Source organism: Monodelphis domestica, chromosome 2, assembly GCF_027887165.1.
Source record: "Monodelphis domestica isolate mMonDom1 chromosome 2, mMonDom1.pri, whole genome shotgun sequence".
NCBI lineage: Eukaryota > Metazoa > Chordata > Mammalia > Didelphimorphia > Didelphidae > Monodelphis > Monodelphis domestica.
This window is the reverse complement of record NC_077228.1, coordinates 346,421,855-346,440,702: the sequence shown is the minus strand read 5'-3', so window position 1 is coordinate 346,440,702 and position 18,848 is coordinate 346,421,855. Positions and strand designations below refer to the sequence as shown.

General features: G+C 38.9%; 1 protein-coding gene across 2 annotated transcripts in view; it reads right to left on the bottom strand.

Annotated features, from left to right (window-relative positions):
• Positions 1–18,848, bottom strand: part of ANKRD6 (ankyrin repeat domain 6) — a 259,856-nt gene that overhangs the window by 27,802 nt on the left and 213,206 nt on the right. For both annotated transcript variants that reach the window (XM_056818592.1, XM_001376581.4), the window contains 6 exons: positions 17,634–17,732; positions 14,464–14,562; positions 8,862–8,960; positions 6,524–6,622; positions 3,208–3,306; positions 867–944 (listed from right to left, as the gene is read on the bottom strand). In XM_056818592.1, coding sequence (XP_056674570.1) covers positions 867–944; positions 3,208–3,306; positions 6,524–6,622; positions 8,862–8,960; positions 14,464–14,562; positions 17,634–17,732 — 573 coding nt within the window. The remainder of the gene's footprint in view (positions 1–866; positions 945–3,207; positions 3,307–6,523; positions 6,623–8,861; positions 8,961–14,463; positions 14,563–17,633; positions 17,733–18,848) is intronic.

Sequence of the window (18,848 nt, the reverse complement as noted above, 5' to 3'; positions counted from 1 at the left end):
GTTCCCTGGCAGGGTGATTAAAAGGTGGGTAGAGCCCTGTAGCTCAAGTATTTATGGACGTCCTCATCTATTTCTTACCCCTGGGGGTGTTGGAAGTAAGAACCATTTCATTTCTGGGATTAAAATTTCTGAATACATGTTATAAAAATCTTTGCAATCTACTACAGTTGCTAGTTCCAGCTGAGCACTAGGCACATTTCTGTGAAATGAAAAGGAATAAATTTATCCTGCCATAGGATCTGGATGCAAATGAATGTTTGCTTGTTTCTTTCTTTCTTTCCTTCATTCCATTAGACTTATCTCTTTCATGCTTGGAATCAGAGCAGCATAGCTTTCTTTAGACATATAATATGACATAGAAATGCTTCTGCTTTTGGTGGGCTAATTTTCTATCCTGCTACTTTCTTGAAGCTATTGTATCAATCAGGAAACCCCAGAGTCAGCAAAGAAACAAAGTACACCATCATAGGGATCCTTTTAGTCCCTTCTGTTTATGCCATGGCTTAAATTTCTTTCATGTCTTTTTGCTATTGCTAGCAATTCTGCAAACATGCCACACAAAATTGTAAAAAGGGGGCATATTTATTTTATTCTTGTATTTATTGGGAAGGCTTCTAGAATTTCCTCATTACCTAAAATTCTAATGTTTGGTTTTTAGATATATCATTTGTATTATGTTGAGAAAAGGCTTAATGCTTAAGCTTTAGAGCATTTTTAGCATAAAACAAAAGGTCTACTTTGTCAAAGGCATTTTCTGCATTCAATTATTAACCAGAATAAAGTAGGCAATCTGAGGACTGGCAGACAAAATTAGCACAACCGGGCCAGTGAGAACTAGTTACTAATAAAAATGGATTGAAACCTACTTGTGGTGCTTTAGTGAGGAGAAGAGCTACTTCAGGATTATTGTGGTGCCGGGCCGTCTCTAGTGGAGTCTGACCAGCCTAAGGGAAGAAATCACACAGAGAGGTAAGGATACATGGAATAAATTATGCAAAAACACGCAGTTTATCTGAAAGTTGGCATGATGGATAGTGAGCATGTAGGTAAGTCCTTGGGAATAGGTATGTACTTACCAAATTTTCAACAATTCTACCTTCAGGGTGATGATGGAAATAGATAAAAATTGTATGGATTCAATAAAGTTTGGTGGTATTTTTGATGTCTATGAAGATGCATATTTAATCCTGGTGCGTTCCTTTTAAAGCCGTTTAAATTATTTTGTTATGGGAAGTCATTTATTCATTTCCCTTCTTTTTATTCCATATTACCACCACTCCAAGTCAAGCTCTTATGATTTCTCGCCTGGATATGCAACCTTTCCTACCTGGTCTTCCTAGTTCCAGTCTTCCCAACCTCTAATAGTCCAGATGTACTTTGTGATCATGACCTTTACTTAAAATCTTACAGTGGCTCTCCAAGGCTTACTAAATAAAGTCCAAACTCTTCAGCCTGGCATTCCAGCTCCAATTCTACCTCTTCGGTTTTAACTCATGTTCTTCAACTTTGTGTATACCATACTCCAGTTAAATAGGATGGCTCTTGGCTCCCTGAAAACACTTTTAGCATTATAAACTTTAAATTGTTTAGTATTTAAATGATCACTTATTGGTTTTTTTTACTTCTTCAGCTTTTCTTAGGCCTTCATCTGTAGCTCCCTCTATTAGAATGTATTCTCTTTGAGAGCAGGGGCCACCTTAGTTTTTTCCATCTTTATCTTTAGTGTTAGGCATAATACTTGGCACACAGTAAATACTTCATAAATGTCTTTCACCCATTCATTCATTCTTTCTCCCTAACATGTCCTTTCCCATTTTAACAAAACAAGGTAGTATGTGCTCAGTGCCAAACTGCTGGCACAAATAATAATAACAAAATATATAATACATAATAAAAAAAACCATAATTAAATATGATAGAAAAAGGGACGTTGTGGTCAACTGGAATGGTCCAAAAAGACTTTATGAAGGAGGTAGGGCTTGAGCGGGTTCTCTAAAGATGTGTAGTATTTGCAAGAGGAGGCTCTATTTGGTGTGGTAAACAGAAGTATGTTGAAAAGAGCTAGAATGTGTTTGGGCTTTTGAGGGAGTTGCTTGGGCTTTTTTGGAGGGAGAGGAGAGGGCGATGGATGACAAAGAGAGTCTATGAGGCAGACAGTCTTTCTGGAGCAGAGAGTTTCTGGTAGAGAATGAAGAATAATGCCAAGCTGAATAGTTTGGACTGGAAAGCAGTGGAGATCCATTTAATATTTTTGACCTATTAAAAGTAGTTTCTTGGAAAGAGTAATCTGCCAGAGGTTTGTAAATTTAATTAGAGAAGAGAAAGTCTAAAAGCAGAAAGACTAATCAAGAGACGAATGGAATATTCCAGACATAAGGAAATGAGGATCTCAACTGGGGTGGGATTAGAAAAGAAAAGAATGACATGAGAGACAATGGAAGAATTACTCTGCTTAAGAAAGAAGTAGAGAAGAAAAGGAAAATCTACTTCTATTTTTTCTCTAGTTAACCAGAATATACCTCTAACAGATATTATAAGCATCATATGATTTTTCAGTAGAAGCTTAGCTCCAGAGTGCTACAGGGATAGCTGGAAGGCAGAGCAAGCCATCCAACCTCATTTCCTTGTTCTTCTACTACCCCCAGCCTCTGCTACTCTTTCCTCCTTTGAACCCTATTATTGATTTCAACCCACTTCCAACTCACACACTGTCTGAGTAAGGAAGAATAGAGATTACAGCTGATGATATGAAAAAAAGGGGGGGATACAAAGGATAGGAATATAAACTCCACTGAAGTAAGGCAAGGAGGTTTAGGATTCATTTGAGAATTAATCATTAAGCGATTTTCCCTAGTAACAAACATGCATGAGAGAAGTAGACTCATTTCCTTCCTCCCTAGATTTGGTGACTGCTGAAGAGTCCAGTTCTTTATTCATTTAGCAGAGTAGACTTCCATTTATTGAAACCACCAGGGTTAGTGCTTATTTATCATTTCCATGTGCTGCTAAGCACAGGGAACCCTTCCTCTTCTCTTCTTCAAGGACCCAGGGGCTTCGGTTCTGTGGAATGGTATTCACTAAGATGGTGGGAAGGAGCAGGACCTGGACAGATTTGCTTGAAGTACATGTCTGTTTCAAAAGACAATTCCATGTTCTCTTCAGAGGAGTGATGGAAAGAACCCCAGAAACAATCATGGTCTCACTTACATTGTTAACAATTGTCCCATCAGCACCTGCTTCCAGTAAAATTTTAGCCACTTTTTTATGATTTAGTGCAGCAGCAATGTGAAGAGCTGTGTCCCCGACCTGAAATTGAACAGAAGAAAACATACCAATGACTACAAAGGAAACTTCTGGAATATTTCTCACATACCCCTCCCATTCTGAATTGAGCTGTGTCTCTTTGGGTCCAAATAGAGATTAATATTGAATTGAGGTCTGCTAAACAGAGACTTTTCTGAAAAAGAGTCATTTATTTCTTTGGCAGAAGACATTTGTTTTTAATGATAGGAGTGGTTGAGATCAACATTTCCCAAACTTACTTATTCAATGGAAACTTTGGGGTTTATATTGTCCTTGTTAAGTATTAGTTCTAAGGCAGAAGAGCAGTAATTTCCTGGAGAATTGAGGGTAAGTGACTTGCCCAGGGTCACACAGCTAAGAAGTGTCTGAGGCCAAATTTGAACTCAAGATCTCCCATCTTCAGGGCTGGGTCTCCATTCCCTGAGCCACTCAGCTGCCCCGCTTATATCATCTTAATAGAATTCATTTTTTACTTATTTCATTGCATTTTATTTCATACTTATTTTTTCAAGTTTATTTATTTTATTTTACTAACAAATTTCAATATAAGTTTTCTGAAGTTATATGATTCATGTTGTCTCCCTTCCTTCTTCCCTTCCCCCTCCTGGAGCTAACGAGCAATTTGATCTGGGTTATATAAGTATTACTTGATAGAAATTATCAAGTTTGCCTGAGGATGATTAATTTCCCCTGGAATGAAACAGGGTCAAAGAAATTTTGAGGAAAAGGAAAAATTAAGCTTATTTTCCTAATGACTAAAAAAATCCCTCTGCATTAATATTTTTGATATATACATACATCATTTCCCAACAGAATATAAACTCTTTAAGGACTCAATTTTGCACCTGTATTTCCAGTATACCTAATATAACACCTGAGATAAAATAGGAACTTAATAAAGATTTGGATGACTCCTAATTCATATTTTAGAGGGGAAAATATGAACATAAAATTTTTAAATTAATTCTCTAAAATTTATTTATTTAATGAATTCATTTAGAATGTTTTCCTATGGTTACATGATTCATGTCCTTTCCCTCCCGTCTTCCCTCCCAGAGCCAATGAGCAATTCCACTGAATTTTATGTGTATCACTGTTCAAAACCTATTTCCATATTATTACTATTTGCAATAGAGTGATCATTTAAAGTCAACATCCCCAATCATATACCCATCAAACCATGTGATCAATCATGTTTTTCTTCTGTGTTTCTACTCCCACAGTTCTTTCTTTGGATTTGTATAGCATTCTTTCTCATAAGTCCCTCAGAACTGGACATAAATTTTTTCTCATGGCACCCCTATTTTGCATTATGGAGAACACTGTTTGGGAAATGCTAAACCAGATGACTGTTAACATTCTTTGATCTCAATTCCAATAACATCTTTCCCCTGCAGAAACAATGGAAGCTGAGCAGAGAGAGTTAACTTCAGGAAGCATGAGAAAGTTGAATTAAATTTGCTCATTCAAAGATCTCCAGAGCTTATTTATTGGTTGAGGAAAAGTCAATATTTGGATAGCTCAATGGGCAGGGAGACCAAGGTGAAAGTATTGAAAGTCCAAGAAAGCTGCTTCTCTGAGTTTGTGACAGGAAGATAGAGTCAATTTGAACCTCTAGGTTTGGGATTGAGGACATAATGCTGACAAATGGGCTGCCTAAGATGGTGGCAGTGGGAGGGTGAGGGTCTCAGTTGTGTTATCCAGACCATTCACCTCAGTATAAGTGGTTCTTATGTCTGCAATAAGACAGTCATATTCTTATGGCCTTCCTTCACAGGACAGAGGATAATGAGTCCCAATGTGCTCTTGTAAGAAATTACTAACTTCCTATATGATCTTTTATCCAGGGAAATTAAAAATATATTTATTTGTTCTATAGAGATATGTTTTCATATAAACTTGACCGCTACTGCTGAAGGATAGCTATTTGGTTGGTTGGACAACACTGATTTAGTTATTCCAAATTTCGGTATTCTCTCAGACATAGACAAAAAACATAAGCAACAGAAATCAAAAGGATCTCTTGTTCCTTATAATTGGTGACATCCTCATAGGAGCTGCTTTTATTAGCAATGAAAAAAATTAATTTTGTAAACATAAAACCAATCTTGCCTAAATAGCTAAGTCCAGATTAGTGCAAACAATGATTCCCTTGTAGTGGTCAAATGTATTTGAATTGCATTATTTGGAATTGTATTTATGTAAAATATGGTCATTGGTTCCAGCCCAAAGGAGGGTAAATCAAAAAAGGCAACCACTTCAGAGAAATTAATTGCTTGAACTAATCAGGATCTAGATATAACTTTTCCTCAACAACTGTTAAAAAGAAGTATGTGTGTTCCTTTCCATTCTTTGGTGTCCTATACAGGGAATTAAGAAGTAAGTAAAGTTGAGGTTTTTATCATTTGGGGACAGGAGAAATGAAGGGGCACTGAAGATTATTCACCAGGATTATATATCATTCTAGGGTCATCAGACTGGTTTTTGGAATATGGGTAGCACAAGGCTATTTTCTCTGAAATGTAGGGAATATCCAATATTCCCAGACACTTTTTATTTTTAAATTTCATATTTCTGTATCACAACTCAGAAATCCAAACCCAGATGCCTTATGGGTTTTAATCGATCAATAAATTTACAGATAGTTATACATGCTGACAAGAATCATTCACACTTTCATGGCCCACCTGAGGGGCTTCAATGGCTTGACACACTGACAGCTACCACAAGGACAAATAATTAAGCATTATCTTTATAGGGCCTGAACAGTGACAGGACCTATAATGCCAGTGGTAGAGCCTGGCAAAATGCAAGAATCCCATTCCTTTGCTCTATGAAGTCACAATTCTTTGTCAGTGGGATTTTGCCTTGTGTGTTTTTGTTTAAAAAAACAAAAGCAACCAAAAAAAAAAACAACCAAATCATCAAACCCAACTGAAACCACTGCAGTCTAGGCAGGAAGTATTCATTATGCAAATGTGGTGATATGCACTGAAATGATAAGAAACCACAGGCACACCCTCTCTATAAGGCTATTTAGGAAATTCAGGGCTCCAGTACTAGGCTAGAACCCATGTTTCTAGGGAACCATTTACAAGAAAGTCTCAGAAATTTCAGGGGAGGTAAGGCTTAGCAGCCCCTGGCCTAGCTTAAATCCACTCCATGTCAACAAGCCTTGTACAAAGGGTGCACTGCTGTAGTATAAGATACATGCACTGACCTGGTTCTTTTCATGGACAGAACAGAAAGCACTGAGGAGAACCCTAATGATGGACAAGTGATTATAGCGAGCAGCAACGTGCAAACAGGTATCTCCTGCCTGCAAACAGAAATAAAACTCTGAGCATGTTTTGATCAGTAAAAGGAACAGAACAAAACAAAAACAAATAAAGAGAAAGCTTGCAGCCATCATTTACCCTTTAAGAGCTTTCTACCTGAGTTATTAAGCTGACTTAATAATGGTGGAGATGCAAAAGCAAAAAAAGGCTAGGAAAGATCTTGGCAGAATGGCCTATCTTGACTAAAAACCCAAAAAACCATTAACAAAACCCAAACAGCCATTGACATCTCTTTTTCACTGATGCCATGCTTCCAGGCTCACCATAGTTTGCTACTGTTTGCACTCATTCACATACAGGTAGGTGTATGGAGCAGCCCATGAAGGCAACTGGAATAAATGCTTCCATTTTTCATACTGTGGGTGTTTGTTCCCCACAGAGGCAGATTCTGCTTGCTTATCATTTCAGTTGGAGGCAAAGTTCTAACTGCATCCAGCCTTTCCTATCACTCCAGTACTATGGGATGAGCCAAGGAAATGACAAAACATTGCCTTGCAGATTCCCCAGGGCCAGTTCACATCCATCAGAAGACAAAGGTAGACCAGTGGAATGGTGAATCTGGATTTTAAAAGCATGGGCTTCTACCTAATGGAATTCAAGAATGGGATACTGCCATGATATAACAATAATTTAAACTGGGGATGATGATGACCCATAGGGAACATTTCGGTCCCAGGGTCCCATCAGAGCCCAAGGTCTTCTGAGTTATTTGGAAAAGAATAGTGCATTCAGACAATGTATAGTGAAGAGACTGCCATTCCCAAGTGAGACTGCAGACACTGAGTTTGGCTTGGATGAAAGAGGTAAAAATGGTGGTGGATTAAATTACCAACATTTCCAGATGTTTTCTTGACATCATCCCCTGAGTTAATGCTCTTTTGGAGTTGAGGAGCCCTTAAGGTAATATTGTTGCTCCAAAATCCAGAAAGGATTGAAAGCTCTAGTTCAGATAGGTATTTTATGAACTAACTTGGAGAGATCTATGGCAGGATCTCTCTCTCTCTCTCTCTCTCTCTCTCTCTCTCTCTTTCTCTCTCTCTCTCTCTCTCTCTCTCTCTCTCTCTCTCTCTCTCTCTCTCTCTCTCTCTCTCTCTCTCTCTCTCTCTCTCTCTCTCTCTCTCTCTCTCTCTCTCTCTCTCTCTCTCTCTCTCTCTCTCTCTCTCTCTCCCCGTATGTCTCTATCTGTCTCTTTCTCTCAAAAATTCAAATAAAAATCCCCCTCTTATGTTCCATCTTAGAATTAATAGCATATATTGGTTCCAAGACAGAAGAATGGTAAAGGTTAGGCAATGGGAATTAAATGACTTGACAAGGGTCCCACAGCTAGGAAATGTCTGAAGACAGATTTGAACCCAGGACTTTCTGATTCCAAGCCTGGTACTACATTCACTGAACCATCTAGCTGCCCCTGGGATCTCTCTTTATGAAGACAGAGGCCATCAATCCAGGAAGTGTTTCTTTTAGAGTGAATTGCAGTGAAGCATCCAGTCAAAGCAAACCCTCTTAATCTGGCACCCTTCCAAAGGGGAAGGACACACAGGGAAAAGAGGTAGCATAGAAACTGCCTAAAGCATGTTTCAGCTGCTTTAAGCCAGCTGTCTATGATGAACTACCCTATCCACAAGGATGAGATATTAAGACAATGAAGCTGGGAATCTTCCTCTTTCTTTAGACTCTCTTTAAAGCATAAGTTTTTAACCTTTTTTGTATCATGGGTACTCCTTTGGCAGTCTTATAAAGCCCAAGGACCCCTTCTCAGATTAATTTTTAAAAATGAATAAAATAGCAAGGCAAAGGGAATGAATTATACTGAAATAGTTATAAACAGATTTTTAAAATGAAATTCAAGGACTCCAAATTAAGAACCCCTGGTTTAGAGGATAAAAAAAGCCTCTCAGCATGTGATCTTTGATAAAGGTACCTTAAAAAACATGATTAATGATTTCTGGACTTGATTTCCTAAATAATAATGAGGTAGAAGAAGGGGTAGGTGGATGTTCTACCTGAAATCACTTCCTATACTCTCATCTCTAAAATAAATTTAATGTAAATAAGATATATATATATATATAAGATAAAATATATATTGTAAATATAGAAATTGTGAGAAATTATTTAACTTTTCTTCTGAGATTTTTGTTCAAGGTTTGCTTTCTATAAACCTCTGCTTCCCAAAGTAAGAGAGGAGAGAATCACAAGTTATATATATTTTTTACCCACATTATTTTTGAGGTCAGGTCGAGATCCTCCCAGCAAAAGAACCCGGGTACTCTGGGGATGACTGTTTTGACAAGCCAAGTGCAGAGCGGTGTTCCCTGCCTTTGGGAGAAACCAAAAAGAATTAAGGGTGTTATTAGGCAACACAATTCCAAAGAATTAGCAACTGCTAGGAATTGCCTATTGAAGGACCTTAAACTTACTTTGATAAAAACAAAACAAAAATTTTGGTTGTTGCTCTACTGGCTGATGAATGGCCTCATTCTAGATCCTTGGGGATGACTGGCCACAACACAAATGGTTTCTCTATTTATAGCTACCATCAAGCCAAGTAATAATGGTAAGGAAGATAAAACACATTCCTTATGAAAATACAGAATTATACATAGCCAAAGTTTTCTTTTTTTATTACAGTATCTTAGCATGGTGCCCAAAAAGGATGATAAATGGATGAGAACAAGGATGGGTATTGTCTTTTCAGGTTCTGCTCAAATTTTCCATTTATTTCCATTATTTGGAAATGCTCAGCTTCATTTTAAATACAATACTGAAAATATTCCATGGGAGATCAGCACCGGGTATCACTACCCTCACTTACAGATATATCTGTCATTTGCCATTAAATAGTGGAAACCTCTGACTTTAGATTCCTTAAACATTTTTTCTTTCTCCTATTTCAATGATGAAGTTAGTTTATTTCAGTAGACCTTTCAGACATTTACTAGTTGTGTAATCCTGGGAGAGCGATTTACCTTAGTTTCCTTATCTATAAAATGAGCTGAAGAAAGAAATGGCAAAGATACTCCAGTATCTTTGCCAAGAAAACCTCAAATAAGGCCACAAAGAGTCAGACACAATTGAAAAACAACTGAACGTAAATAACAACAACAGAAAGGAACTTAGAGGCCACTGAATCCAACTTCCTCATTTTATAAATGAGGAAACTGAGGCACAGAGACATTAAATGACCTCCCTAGGGTCTGAAAACTAGTAAGTATCTGAGGCAAGTTCTGAACCCAAGTCTTCCTGACTCTAAATCGAATGCTCTATAATCATTTGCAATTTACACTTACATAGCACTTTCTATTTATCATTGATCCTCAAAAGTAAAGGAGGTAGCAAATACTTTAGGATCTCCATATGACTAATGAGAAACCAGAGGCTCTGAGAGTTTAAGTGATCTTTCTAGCCAATAAATGGCAGAGTCAGCCTTTTCACTCCAAGTTTTTCTTGGAAATTATTTGGAGGGCCCAGAGGCCAATTCGATAACCTCTGAAAGAAAAACAGGTAGCAGGTAAAGAGATCTGGGTCTTGGCATATTTGTTTGTACTTGGCTACATTTACCAACTCATTGTCTTTCTCATAGAGATTAGAAGCTTGGCTAAGTGAGATCCTTAGTGCAGCTAAGGAACCACTGATTGCTTCTCCCTCACTGGGCTGCCCCTCTCTGTAGCGAACTATTTGCTGATGATCTTAAACTCTAGAGTCCTTATGTTTTGATAGGGAGGGAATGGTTTATATGAGCCTGCAATTCAGAAGTTACCCTTCCTCCCAGATCACTACTCTAGTTAGAATATATTATAAAAGCCCTTTTTAAAGTCTCCCCATACCTAGCTGCTCTTCAAAAATAAGGGAATGTCCCCCATGGGGTGTTTCAAAAAAATTAATCTTTCCTTCCTTCCTTCCTTCCTTCCTTCCTTCCTTCCTTCCTTCCTTCCTTCCTTCCTTCCTTCCTTCCTTCCTTCCTTCCTTCCTTCCTTCCTTCCTTCCTTTTCTTCCTTCCTTCCTTCCTTCCTTCCAAAAATATATATGTATCTACTGTTTTATCATCAATATTGTGTATTGGTTCTAAGGCCAAAGAGTGGTAAGGGATAGGCAATGGGAATTAACTGACATTCTCAGGGTGACATAGCTAGGAAGTGCCTGAGGCCACATTTGAACCCAGGTTCTCCCATCTGTAAGCCTGGTTTTCAATCCACTGACAAGTTCCTTTCTTATTATTACCTGCCAGCAAGAGCAGCTTGAGGTGCTGCAAGAGGTCCTGCAAGACACAAAAGGCATTGGCTTGCTGAAGTACTGATCCAGGGACAGCCTGCACATTTTTTTTAATAAACATGACATCCATTGGTGGTGGGGGAAGGTCTTTCTGGGCTTAGTCAATTGAGTTCTCACTGCAGATTGAGAGTGGAATGGGGCAGGGTGGTTGACGGTTAGGCTGTCCCTTTAGTAATTAAAATGCTCATCTTGCCAAGGTTCCTTTGGTACGCTGCCTCAAACAACATTATGCTAACAGATGTTGTTCATATAGCCAGAAGAAGTATACAGTAGCCAAGAGCTGAAAAAGAGCTTCGACTCTAGTTTAGCCTTTCTCCTGACTTAATCAATTAGTCAACAAGCACTAATTAAGCTCTTTCTATGTGCCAACCAGTTCTAGGTGTTGATGATTCAGAATAAAAAATGAAATGGTCCTTGATCTAAGCAATATGCAATACTGATCTTCAAATGGTAGCCAGTTCCAGTGTTGCAGAAACAGAGGGATAGTTATCTACAGAGGGATGTACTGAAACCATGACTCTGGTAAGCTGGAAAAGCCCCCTTTTTTTTTTTTTTGAGGAGAGCATATCAGAACCATGAGCCCTCAAGGCTTCCGATCCCAGCTAAGTCCTTCCTGGAAGAGGAGGCATTGTGGTCTCCTGGAAAGAACTTAAGACTTGCTAGTAGTCTGCCTCATTCACCAATTTAAACAAATCACTCAAACTCAGAGGCTCAGTTTTCTCACTTGCCAAATAGGGAAACTATATCTTATCTCATAGAATAGAGAGAGAGCATGCAGGCAAAGAAGCCTTGATTGACTCCACTTCCCTTAGCCTCATCTCCTTTATGGCCAGAGGGCTGGAGAATGGAGGACCAAATTCCTCCCAATGCCTTCTTTTATAGAGTGAATTAACTTTCTTGAGCTCATTTCATTCTGTATCTGTTGCTTCTTCTGGTTTCAAATTCATAGAATGAGGTACATCTCTCCCCTCCACTACCAAAGCTTGTCCTTTTGTGTGTTGTCTCTCCCAGGCTTTCCTGTCTCTTAGTGTGTTGTTTCCCTCCCCTCCCCATTTCATTGCAAACTCCTTGAGGGAAGAGACTGTCTCTTCTTTTTATTAATTATATCTCCAGCATGAAACACAATGCCTAATACATAGGAGCTTTATAAATGCTGATTGGATTGGATTGAAGAAATTAAAATTACCATCACATAGATGGTATGTAAAGTACTTAGAAAATCTTAATTTGTTGTTCAGTTGTCTCAGTCTCATCTGACTCTTTGGGAATCACATTTGGAGTTTTCTCGGCAAAAACCTTGGAGTGGTTTGCCATTTCTTTCTCTAGTTTATTTTATGGATGAGGAAACAAAGGTAAATAGGATTAAGTGACTTGCTTGGGACCACACAGCTGGTAAATGTCTGAGACCAGATTTGAACTCAGGAAGATGATATTACTATTGGTATTACATTACATTATATTTTCATTGTGATGATAATAGATAGCTATGAAAGAGATAATATCTAGCTAAGAGCAAAAAGCTAAGGAATGAACTTTATTTTTTTGCATATTCTGTTTAGCAGATGCTGGGAAGTCCTACTATTTCCTTAAGGATCAAAGGCAGTTAATGGTGCTTAGAACTAGAGCTGCCAGGAAGATTTTTAAACCTTCTTGTGCTCACTCCTTCATAAAGAGAAAACCCTTCTTTATAAGGGAGGAAATTGCCAGTTCAATTTTCATCTTAAGAAATCCTCAGGGTTTCTCTTAGTTTTGGTTTGATTGATTAATCCTATCCTTGTTGAGTACTGATGTGTAAGATAGATTTGTTATATGCTGTGGGAAGTTGCTAAGCTCCTTTCTTCAAAGATTTTATTATATATATATATAGATAGATATATATATAGATCTTATATATACATACAATACATATCAGTACAAAGCAGCATGAGCCAAATGTATGGTGCAAACACTGATTTTAACAGGAATTCATCCTAGGTGTCTGACCCTGGACAAATCACAACCCCAATACCAGATAAGAGTTAGGCAACTTGGCTTGAGTGACTTGTCCAGGGTCACACAGTTAAGGAAATGTCTGAAGTCACATTTGAACCCAGGACCTCCTATCTCTAGTCCTGGTTCTCTATCCCCTGAGCCACCTAACTATCTCTCTCTCTCTTTTTAAAAATTTATTTTAAGTATTATATTCTCATAGTCTGATGGATATAACTGGCAGCTGGAATGCCAAGTTTTCCAGTGCTTCAAAGGTAGCAGGGCATTGTGGACAAAATGATGGATTTAAAGTCAGGAAGCCTTGGCTCAAATCTCACCTCTGACAATGGCTCTCTGATCCTGGGCAAGTGTCCAAACCTCTCTGAGTCTTAATAGCCTCATCTGCAAAATGGGGACAATAATGCCTGTTGTATTATTATTATTATTATTATTATTTTAAACTCTTACCTTCCATCTTAGAATCAATACTATGTATTGGTTCTAAGGCAGAAGAATGTTAACCGGTAGGCAATGGGGGTCAAGCGACTTGCCCAGGGTCACACAGCTACAAAGTGTCTGAGGCCAAATTTAAACCCAGGACCTCCCATCTCTGGGCCTGGCTCTCAATCCACTGAGCCACCCAGTTACCCCCCGTTGTATTATTATTATACATACTTGTACTTTGTATAGTTATCAAAATGATCCAATGAGACAAAGTTGTAAACTTTAAAGTGCTATATAAATGCCAGTTATTTTATGAAATTGCTGGGAATCCATAAGATTTATATGTATATATACTCTTATCATCTGTCTTAGAATTGATGGTATCTGTTACAAGGCAGAAGAGTGGTAAGGGCTAGGTAATTTGTGTTAAGTGACTTGCCCAGGGTCACACAGCTAGAAAGTGTCTGAGGCCAGATTTGAACGTAGGACCTCCCATCTCTAAGTTGTCTATCTACTGAGCCACCCAGCTACCCTGGGTCCCATAAGATATTAAACAGGACTTGCAGGGGCACAAAAGAGGGAAAGGTCAAGTCCTCTTTCTGGCTTCTTTCCCTGTCTGTTGCCTAGCTGCTCATGGGTACCACTAATGTTTGATTCATGCCAAGTGTGAAGTGTGGCATCCCCATCCTGAGGAATGCACAGATGAACAGGGGGTTTTGGAGAGCTTCCCTGGAACAGAGAGGGATACACTATCACGCCAGACATAAACAGGAGCATCTGTCAGCACCTTCTGGTGGAGCTGATTTTGAACTGCAACAGAAAGATGCTGACACGAACTAGATATAAACTTCCAGAGAAATTCGGGGATGGGGGAGGGAGAGGGAGGGACTTCAGCAATAACTGATGCAGTTCTCAGTGGAGCTGCCATCCTGCACTGGGGGTCAGACTGCCCCTGGCCTCCCCTCGAATGGCTGGAATTTCCTGGCAAGATTCCCTCCTGTCCAGGACTCTGAGTGGCAGGACAGGATTCCATCATTATCTGTGGATAAATGTCACTCCCAGGGCTCAGCCTGAAAGGAAATACACAGCCCTCTCTACCTCATAAATGAGAAGTTCCTGTCACCTGCTGGCATCTCACCTTGTTCCTGGCAAGCACGTTGGCTCCCGCTTTAACGAGAAGCTTGGCAGACTGGCTGAAGCCATGCCAGGAGGCTTCATGAAGAGCGGTATTCCCATCCTAAGGAAAACACACACACATACACATACACAGGAGAAGAGCAGGTTTAGACTTCGGAGCTGGAACAAGGAAATAAGCATGCAATAAAACCACAAATGGCATCAAGGACCTGGTCACATCTTCCACAGAGTTTGGTGAAGCAGCCACTTTTGAACTCTTGAAGAACTTATTCTTCAATGGGTCCTCTGGTCTATACCAGGGACCCTCCTGAAGCCCAGACTGGGAGGATGAAACTCCAAGCACAAGGGCAGCGGAGTAGCTCAGTGGATAGAAAGTGGAGACAGGAGGTCCTGGCTTCAAATCCAATCTTAGGCACTTTCTCGCTATGTAACTCTGTTCAAATCACTTAGCCCCAATTGCCTAGCCCTAACCACTCTTCTGCCTTGGAACTAATACACAGTATGGATTCTAAGACAGAAGGTAAGGGTTAAAAAAAAAAAGAAATCTAAGAGCATCATCCTATCCATTCATATCTTTGAAGGTAGGGTCTGTTTTTGTCTTTCACCGTATCCCCAGTGCTTATTATTAACACAGTGCCTGGAATTCAATGAGCTCTTAATAAATATTTATTGGCAACTGTGAATGATTTACCTACTCTAAGCAATGCAATGATTCTGGACAATTCTGAAGGACTTATGCCAAAGAATGTTCTCCACCTCCAAAGAAAGAACTGTTGGAGTCAGATGCAGATCAAAGAAGACTGTCTTCCATATTAGTTTACAGTTTTATTTGGAGCTTTGATTTTATATAGGGTTGTATTCTCCTTTTAATTTATATTTATTTATATTTATATATTATTTGTATTTATTTATAATATTTATATTTATAATAGATAAATATACTTATATATTTATATAGGGTTCTAGTCTCTTTTAAATTTATATTAATTTATTGTATTTATTTATATTTATATATTATTTGTATTTATTTATAATATTTATGTTTATATATTTATATTTATCATATATAAATATACTTACATATTTATATAGGGTTGTATTCTCTTTTTAAAAATATGAATGAAGTGCTACTCAAAGGAACCCCAATACAGAATCAGACACTGGGGAAAAGGTGATTTGTTGGTAAATAGATAAGGTAACTAATTATCTGGTAGAATGTTAACTCCTTGAAGTATGACACTTCAGACATTTTTGTCTTTGAATCTCCAATGGACACCTCAAAGTAGGTGGTTTTGTCTTTGAATCCTCAGTAAGAGGGGTACCCAAGTTTGTTGTAATGATATAATTAAAAAATAACCACCACTTCCCTTGCCTATTTAGTACTTTTCTTTTTTTTCTTGGAAATAATGATAAGAAATAATAGTAATTACTTACATTTATATAACTTTTAGAAAACCCTTACCTTCTATCTTAGTATCAATTCTAAAACAGAGGAATAGCAAAGGTTAGACAATTGAGATTAAGTGATCTGCTCAGAGTCACACAGCTTGGAAGTGTCTGAAGCCAGATCAGAACCCAGGACCTCCCAACTCCAGGCCAGGCACTCTATTCACTGTGCTACCTAGCAGCCCCTCATATAACTCTTTAAGATTTATATTTTATATCATCTGAACCGCAAGAGTTGTATGCGATACCTTGTAGGGATTGAATTTCAGAAGATGGAGGGTGGCAGGGTTGAAGGGTAATAGGCACATTCTCCTCCAAGTCTTTAGGAAAGTCTTGCCCACTGGGTAATTGGATTGGGAAAGGAACAAGTACTCCTAGCATGGCACCTGGCATATGCTAGGCACTAGGACAGCCATTCAGACTTGAGCTAGACTTCCTCATGGTGACAATAAGCTAAAAAAAAAGTGTTATGAGCCCCAACACTCTTGGCACCCAACCAGATTACACTTGGGAACCCTGGTCTCCATTTTTAGAGTCGTCTTGCCACAAAGTCTATTTTGAGGAGTTTTTTAAACACTAAGAACACTGCTACAGGGGAGTACCTAAGTTAGGAGCCACAAATATAGGTGGTCAATGAGAAAAATGATGTAGGAAACACAAAGGATGAGTATGCAAGGGCATACCAATGAAAGACGGGGAATAAAATATGGAAAGTCAAAAGAAACGGAGAATGGATACATATTCTCTGGGTGATAAAATTTATTACTCATCCTGCCTTTTTTTTTTCTTGGTGAGTGAACCTGTGATTTCATTGCTATAGGATACTATAATACACTCCTTATCAATGTAGATTGGAGCCTGCTCTGCATCTCACAGACAAGTGCCCTGAGAAACTACATGACTTGCCTGGGATCACAAAGCCCATCATGCTGACTAGAGAGCTGATCCAAGAGTCTGAAAGACACCTGTAAGACTAAAATGAATACTCCAGGTATTTAAATGTATAGGATTAAATAACAACAAAGGGAGAAAACAAGGGGTTCCTTCAGTGAGTGAGCAGAGCAAAGAACCGAGACCCAGAAACCTGTAGCGCTCAAGCCAAAGGAAAAAAAAAGCCCTGCAGTGTGGGTTTCAGCAAATTTATAAACAAACCCATGCCAGGATGCAACACAGAGAGGCAAGACAAGGGAAACCTGGGAAGAGTAAAGAATGATGGGAAATAAAGTCCCCAGTACAAATTTTTAAAACACACACACTTGAACAACTACTGAGCTCAGGTGGTCGGTCACCAGTCTTCAACTCCAAAGCAGAGAGCCCTCTGCTACCATGACCAATTATTCTTTATTTCAAATTAAATGAAAGAGCCAGAAAAAAATCTGAAAGATTCCTAGCACCAGCTCTCTAGTCAGTATAAGGTGCTTCCGGGCCAGATAAGCAATAAAAAAAAAGTTTATCCTTGTGTGGTTTCAAAAGTCACCAAGTAGTCAGAGAAATCTGAAGATTGCTGAGAGACTCAGTCCTCTCCTAAGGCAAATTCAAGTGAGATAGAGCCAATCATCAAATCTTAGATGACAATCCATTTATTTCACTTGGAGGTATCTAGCTCCCATCCTAGAAAATATTTAGGAAATTTGCCTCATAGAGCATCTACAAACCAAGTATGACCACTGTAATGTCACCTAGAACCAGGGGGAGCAGATCGGTGTTGGAGATTTCTCTTTTTACCTTGTCTTGTCTGTCCAAAGCACACCCCTCTTGAATGAGAGCGGCTATGACCTCGGTGTTCCCTACAACAGAAGCTCGGTGCAGTGCAGTCTGATCCCCCTGAAAAGTGAGGCAGTTATCAAATGGTTAATTCTTTCCATCTGTATCCTTGTACCACTGCTCCAACCTGGCAGGCATACTCATACAGAACATAAACAGGAACGTTGTTATAGTGGATGAAAAGAAGGGCTCTGGGGTTCTCAGGAAAAGTGGGTGCTGAGTAGAGACAGCTGACTTCCACTTGCCACCTGACCACTGACCCAGCAGAATCTCAAGCCAATCACCCAAACAACTCTACACCACATCGTTCCAGCTGCAAAATAGGGGTCATGCACCTCAACAATGCCCTAAGAAGCAGAAAGGGTTAGTGAATTAAAACATTTTAAAGATTCAGTTAGATGTTGCCTAGATAGTATGGGTCTGGGACCTGTGATGGCAATACTGGGATCTAGAACCTTTAGAATTTAGAATATAAATTTTGGAAGATTTAGAAACTAGATTGCAAGAGTAGACAAATCCTCTATTATGGCAGGCATCACTCCCTCATTTTCTTTAGTTAATGACTCAAATGGCAAGGTCAATGGAGACTCAACGTGGTTTATTATTATTATTTTTAGTGACCTTTATCTTCCAAGTATCAACTTTGAAGGCAGAAGAGTGGTAAAGGCTGGGCAATGGTTAAATGCCTTGCCCAGAGTCACGCAGGTAGGACATTTCTGAGGCTAGATTTGAACCCAGGACCTCCAATTTCCATGCTTGGCAGTCTATGCATTGAGCCATCTAATTGCCTCTCAAAATGACTGATTCTTCATTGATTTCTTGGGAGGAACTCTTAGGGAGTTGCTGGAACTAAAGCACTTTTTATTTTTAAAGCCTTTATGGCTAAGCTTATTTCTAAGTCTCACTTGAGATTTCATGGTACAGTCTTTACAACATTATACTTATTTTTGACCCTGCTAATATTTATAAAACCTTTGTGCTGTTTATATCTAAGTCTCACCTGAGATTTCATGGAACTGTCTTCCCTAATTTATAGTATTTTTGACAACTCTCTGGGTGTAGATTCTTAGAACTGCCAATGTTTTTCTCTTTGTTTCTTAAGGGGATGAATGGAATCAGACTCATTCACCCAACTTGAGAAATAAAGCCTGATTGGACATGGTGGCAACTGTCCTG